Genomic DNA, 6,261 nt, shown 5'->3' on the forward strand with positions numbered 1-6,261 from the left:
CAAACACAATGTGCAATACTTGTGCACTGCACGCAATGCAATAGTTGTTAAAACTGCATAAATGGGTAATTCAATTAAATACATGTACAATGACAATACTATAGCACTATAAATTCTTAAAAGTCATCACAGTTTAGACTTTGGCTTCTCAGGCATGATACTTTGCAGTTTCATGGCCAGTCCAGTGTTGCCAGTTATCTTGAGTTTACCAGAAAAGAATGCCTAAAAGAAAGGAGTTTTTCTTATCATATTCAGGGTTTCCAACAAGATTTTGGAATAGTGCTCATGCAGCTTCTAGTCAGTAGATTGTCAAATTGTTAAAAAATTAGTCCAAAAACCCTGTATAGTAAAGGGTATTTTGACAAAACTCTCAAGGAATAATTCCTTGTTTATATAATTTTATCTGATACATATACATGTACATGACCTTATGCTGTGTATCAACTTTGAGCTGATTCTAATAAAATTTTAATTTTTTATGAATTTTTAAAGTTGCTCAAAAATCAAGCCAAGAACCAAAGGCTATTATAGTCTTTGGTCTAAGGCCAAAGTTCATCAAAAATGGTTATGAAAGAATTCTTAATTTTTATATATTTTTTGATACATATACATGTCCTCATGCTGAGTATCAATTTGAAGCTGATTCTGATAAAATTTGGATTTTTAAATAAATTTTTAAAGTTTTTAAAAAATGGAGAATGCATTAAAAATTTGTAAAATATTATTTCACAAGTACACTATATCGTGACGTACTTTTTGTGCTCCTATTTTTCCAGTTATCATGTCCATGAAATCGCCATCTTTCATTATAATAGTACAGTCACCCTTCAAACCTTAATAATAATATCAATAATAATAACCTTGTGCATACATTGTAATTTTTAATTTAGCTAATTTTGCCAAATAAATCCCATGTACATGTATGCATTAACCACCCTAACATAAAACATTGCTTTACTTCATTACAACTCAGTTATGTTGTTGTAGTACTACATGTATAATTGTAACTACAAGTATGGCATTTACTATTACTATTATATTTTTACAACTACAATTTGTCTACAAAGTACAAATCATTAAATACAATTATGTTCATACCAGTTCCTTTGGTGACTGATCCGCTCCCAGACTTTAGGTCTACAAGCCACTCATGGACTTTACCATCACCACCAGTTATCTTGAACAAGAAACTACCTTTTATCTTCTTCACCATACTACTACCTTCCTATGGGAGACAGAAAGAGGGAGAAAAGAAGAGAAAAAGAAAAGTGAAGGGACAGTCACAGAGGGAAAGAGAGTGAATGAGCCAGTGAGAGAGAAAGGGTTAAGTGTTAGGGGAATGTTAGTATAGTAGCTCATTAGTGTTGTCGCCCAGTACTTACAGTTTTCATTCTTGTTTCTACTTCATCAAAAAAAGGTGTACACTTCATTGTTGCTCCTGTTGTACTTGAACTGACTGTTGTCTTAATATTACTCCTAAAGAAATACTAATAATAACGTACATGTACATACATGCATAATCCATAGCCTCTAGCAGTACTCATTCACATGTACATGTACATGTATAGTACCTTAAAAAGATAGTTTAGCTTTAAGGTTGTTCTAATTCAAAATTGAGAGGGACAAGCTTGCGAAATTTGAGAAGGAATATTACAAGCAACACCCCTTAAAGGTAGCAAAGGGTTAATAATTCAACACTATAGAACTACTTCCTGTCAGTCTATCACTATCACAACAACTGTCAGATCACATGACACTACCACAGATTAATTAGTAGATTAGGATAGACATGTATGTACATGTACAATTGTACATGTATACATGTACACCGAGAAATATAAATGTATTTTACAAATTAGAAAAATGCTTCACTTTTTGTACATGTACATGTACATACCACACATTGCACTTACATGTAAATACTGAAACACATACACATACATGTACATGCACCCAAAGTTTATACAATACATGTACATGTACATTATACCAATTCATGTTCAAACCTGTTAGCTTGCTGTGGGAACCCCAGCCTATACAAAGTAACAACAACAGCTCCTCCTAGTCCGAGGTTATGCTGGAGAGCTACTTTAGCTGATGCCACTTGTCTCTTTCCTGCTGCCCCCCTCAACTGCCAGCAGAGTTCAGCACACTGGGCTAGACCGGTAGCCCCCAGGGGATGTCCTTTTGATATAAGTCCTCCACTAGGATTAATGACGTATTTACCGCCGTATGTATTATCACCACGATCTATCATCTCACCTGCTTTACCTGTGGACATTATATAACATTAGTAAGTATTATTACTGGTGTACATGTACTTGTAAACAACTTTGTTTTTGAAAATCCAGCTCCTCAATTTTCATTATATTGCCATGCAAAATTGTTAAGTCGTTCCAATTGTAAATCTTGTACATGTGTAACTACTACATTATATGTACATGTACATGTATATGCACCTGTAGATAGCAGCCCTTTTTGAAAATAAAAGTGGGCTATTATACCAACAATAGTTCTGAAAACACAACATGTAAATTGTTATTGAAACATATTGAAGCTCTAATGTCATGTGTATTTACATGTACAATTGTACATACACATTATGTGATTTATGTCTTAGCTGATTATCATCAAGTTTAATAGTAAGTTTGAGCAGATTCTAATAGAGTTTGTATTTGTATTATAATTTTTATAAGGTCCAGTATATTGTATGTGTATTCCTTTTCCTGCCCCCTCCCTCTCCTTACCTGGTGGGCATAGTCCCAGTGCTTCATAGGTGATTAATTCATTGCAAGAGAAGCAGTCGTGTAGTTCAATCACATCAATATCTTGAGGGCGGTACCCGGTCTTCCTGTATATCTCCTCGGCAGCTGCCTTTGTCATGTCGTATCCAACCTAATTATTAATTATAAAAATCAACTTCAATGTACATTGTATGTAAAATTTATGTGAATTTGAACTACATGTAGTGGTTTGAAGTCAAAGTCCCTGTACTATATATAGTACAGGGTTCTTGGCCAAATTTTGCCAAAAATGGCAAGGTGAGAATTTTCCATTTTATTTATTTTTCCTAATACGTATACATGTCCTTAGGTTGCGTAGAAAGTTTGAGCTGGTTTCAATCAAAATTAGATTTTTTATAAATTTTTAAAGTTGCTCCAAAATTTGGCTAAAGTCCCTGTACTGTAGTACAGGGTTCTTGGCCAAATTTTTGCCAAAAATGGCGAGGTGAGAATTTTCCATTTTTATAATTTTTCCTGATACATATACATGTCCTTATGTTGGGTAGAAATTTTGAGCTGGTTCCGATCAAAATTGGATTTTTTTACGAATTTTTAAAGTTGCTCGAAAATTGGGCTAAAGTCCCTGTACTTATGAGGACCACGCTCCAGAATGAGATCATTAGACTCAAACGATTTCTGCAGAGCTATCTCAGAAGCTCGTCTCACCCTAACCTAACCTATTCTTTTATCTTATCTTATTATTTTTCTATCACTTATTTCCGTTATTATTATCTCATTTGTTAACCTATTATGTTTCCTTGTGTTGTATCTATTTTGTAAAAATGTTTATTTAAGGACTCAGTTCCCTCCTACACTGTACTATAGTAAAGGGTTCTTGGCCAAATTTTGCCAAAAATGGCAAGGTGAGAATTTTCCATTTTTATGATGCATATACATGTCCTTATGTTGCGTAGAAATTTTGAGCTGGTTCCAATCAAAATTGGATTTTTTACGAATTTTTAAAGTTGCTCCAAAATCGGGCCAAAGTCCCTGTAGTATAGCACAGGGTTCTTGGCCAAATTTTGCCAAAAGTGGCAAGACAAAAATTTTGCATTTTAATAATTTTTCCTGATGTATATACATGTTTTTATGTTGTGTAGAAAGTTTGAGCTGGTTCCGATCAAAATTGGATTTTTTTACGAATTTTTAAAGTTGCTCCAAAATCGGGCCAAAGTCCCTGTACTATAGTACAGGGTTCTTGGCCAAATTTTGCAAAAAATGGCAAGACAAAAATTTTGCATTTTAATAATTTTTTCTGATGCATATACATGTCTTTATGTTGCGTAGAAAGTTTAAGCTGGTTCCGATCAAAATTAGATTTTTTACAAATTTCCAAAGTTCCTCAAAAATAAATGTACATGTATGTACATGTGTTATTATAGTACTAGGATATTTTGTTTTAAAATACATAAGTGTGTCTCACGGTCTTTCCCGTACCAGTTTCATTCCGCTCTTCTCTTTAAAGGTGCTAGGGAAGTCTGTTCTCATTGTCATGGCTACAATCTCAACAGCTTTAGACTGAAGGTTGTGTCTACGGACAAAGCTTTCACTACAAACTATAGCAGCAGCACTGCCGTCTGATGTGGGACTGAGAGAGGAGAGCGTGAGAGAGAGAGAGAGAGAGAGAGAGAGAGGGGGGGAGGGAGAGAGAGGGAGAGAGAGAGGGAGGGAGAGGGAGGGAGAAAGAGAGAGAGAGGGAGAGAGAGAGGGAGGGGGAGAGAGAGAGAGGGAGGGAGAGAGGGAGAGAGAGAGAGAGGGGGAGGAAAAGAAAGAGGTAGAAAAAAGACATAATGTAAAAAGAAACGTAAAAAGGTGAAATAAGAAGTAAGAAGGTACATGTACATGTTAAACAAAGATATGAAAGAGAGTAAGAGTTAGAGAAGTGGAACAAAAGGAAGTTGCCTACATGTACATGTACATGTATTGTGATGTAGTTTTCAGTATTACTAAACTCAATCCCTCTACTTCCTTAGCTCTTTCTTTCTCATTCACTCACCAGCATTGTAGTTTAGTCAATGGCTCGTGTACCATCTTCGACTTGAGAATATCTTGTAAAGTGTACTCATCACGAAACTGAGAGTTCCTATACAATCACATTAGCCAATGAATGATGTCATTACAAGGTAACGCCCACTCACGGGTTATTGACGGAGTGACGGTGATTCTTCTCGGCAATCTTAGCAAAATGTTCAGGCTTTGTACCTTTAATGAGAAGAATAACAAAACATTAATAAAATGGGATTAAATGTAATTTATGTGTACAAAATGTATACGTGTACATGTAAACTCATTCAATAATTAATAGTTCTAACTAAAAATCATTTTAATTATTTTTCATTTGTTTATAACAATAAAGATGTACATACCAGTACCAAATAACCAGATTAGTACATGAGGCTTGTTCATGCTCGTCTCCATTAATTAGGTAATTTATTATTATTGGTTGATTTTTAATTCAATTATTCAGTTTATTATTTCTACAGCTCATTACCATATTTGTCCATGTGCTCCTGTCCAGCTGATGCAAATATTTGAGGAGTTAACGGAGACGAAGCTATTCCACTAACTTCAGATAAAACTTCAACATGTTTATCCATTGGATTGGTACGATCAGAGTACTAAGTAATAATGTGTAGATAAGAATATTAAGAATATTAAGAATATTAAGAATATTAAGAATATATAAACAATTAGAGGAAGCTTAAAGGGACACGTTCACGGAAATAGAATGCACACGTTACTGTAGAGGAAGTAAACATTAAATTGGGCGTGCAACAGATCATTAATTAATAGTTATGACACGTGTTTAGACACGCGTAGAGAGTAGAGACAGCAATCAGTCGCAGAACCGGGAGTAGGCATCTGTAGAACACTTCTCTCGAACAGAATTAGCTCTTTTGCCACCCCAAGATACTCTTTTTAGTGAAGAAACACCAGGAATATTTACAAGTAGCCACTCGAGTAGCCATTTTGCCTTAATTATTAGGGGCGCGGCCGCACGTTATGAATAGTTATCAACACTAAACGTCATCATTAATGATGTCATCTTGAAAAACGGGCCAGTTTTTCAAGATGACGTGCTTCCGTGCATGTGTCCCTTTAAACAAATTAGAGCAACCAGATATGGGGTGACAAATATACAATTGTAAATAAAATATGTAAGCTAAGTTGCATGATACTAGTGTAATAGAATCTTTTGGAATTTTGACTATTGGACATGATACAATAATTAGGAAGAGTGGGGTGGCTAAATTTTTAAAATAGAAATCAAATAAATCAAATCCAAAGAAGCACTTACTCCAAAAAGAAAAAGCCAAGCATGTTGGATGCATATTAAAAAAGACTAGGGGAGGATTCTCTCAGTTTTTAATCATTAATGTACACATGCATATACATTTTCTAATGTTATACAACTTATGTAAGAAGTAATTGAGTGATCATGAATACAATCAAAATTAGTTTGATACAATGTATATGC

At 34.6% G+C, this 6,261-nt stretch overlaps 2 protein-coding genes across 2 annotated transcripts in view; both read right to left on the reverse strand.

The window, feature by feature from the left end:
• Window positions 1-47: 47 nt before the first annotated feature.
• LOC100638133 (non-specific lipid-transfer protein-like) lies at window positions 48-5,421 on the reverse strand. The gene is made up of 10 exons (XM_019996367.1): window positions 5,275-5,421; window positions 4,922-4,985; window positions 4,780-4,866; window positions 4,221-4,371; window positions 2,748-2,895; window positions 2,007-2,271; window positions 1,383-1,476; window positions 1,099-1,225; window positions 754-833; window positions 48-222 (listed from the first exon to the last, which is right to left on the reverse strand). The coding sequence occupies exons 1-10, from the start codon at window positions 5,378-5,380 to the stop codon at window positions 127-129; spliced, it is 1,218 nt and encodes a 405-aa protein (XP_019851926.1). The 5' UTR covers window positions 5,381-5,421; the 3' UTR covers window positions 48-126.
• A 429-nt stretch (window positions 5,422-5,850) lies between these two features.
• The window catches only part of LOC109581874 (non-specific lipid-transfer protein-like), a 1,260-nt gene continuing 849 nt past the window's right edge, over window positions 5,851-6,261 (reverse strand). The window contains exon 5 of the mRNA XM_019996343.1: window positions 5,851-5,880. Within this exon, the coding sequence (XP_019851902.1) occupies window positions 5,851-5,880 (30 nt within the window). The remainder of the gene's footprint in view (window positions 5,881-6,261) is intronic.

The sequence above is a fragment of the Amphimedon queenslandica genome, unplaced genomic scaffold (genome assembly GCF_000090795.2).
Source record: "Amphimedon queenslandica unplaced genomic scaffold, v1.1 AMPQUscaffold_13412, whole genome shotgun sequence".
In the NCBI taxonomy this organism is placed as follows: domain Eukaryota; kingdom Metazoa; phylum Porifera; class Demospongiae; order Haplosclerida; family Niphatidae; genus Amphimedon; species Amphimedon queenslandica.

What these genes read in the sequence shown, in the direction of transcription:
- LOC100638133 (XM_019996367.1), bottom strand. Translation starts at nt 5,380, where the DNA reads ATGGATAAACATGTTGAAGTTTTATCTGAAGTTAGTGGAATAGCTTCG. An exon ending in ACTGGGACTATGCCCACCAG is followed by an intron (nt 2,272 to 2,747) that starts GTAAGGAGAGGG and finishes TAATGTCCACAG; the next exon opens with GTAAAGCAGGTGAGATGATA. An exon ending in TAGAAACAAGAATGAAAACT is followed by an intron (nt 1,226 to 1,382) that starts GTAAGTACTGGG and finishes TGTCTCCCATAG; the next exon opens with GAAGGTAGTAGTATGGTGAA.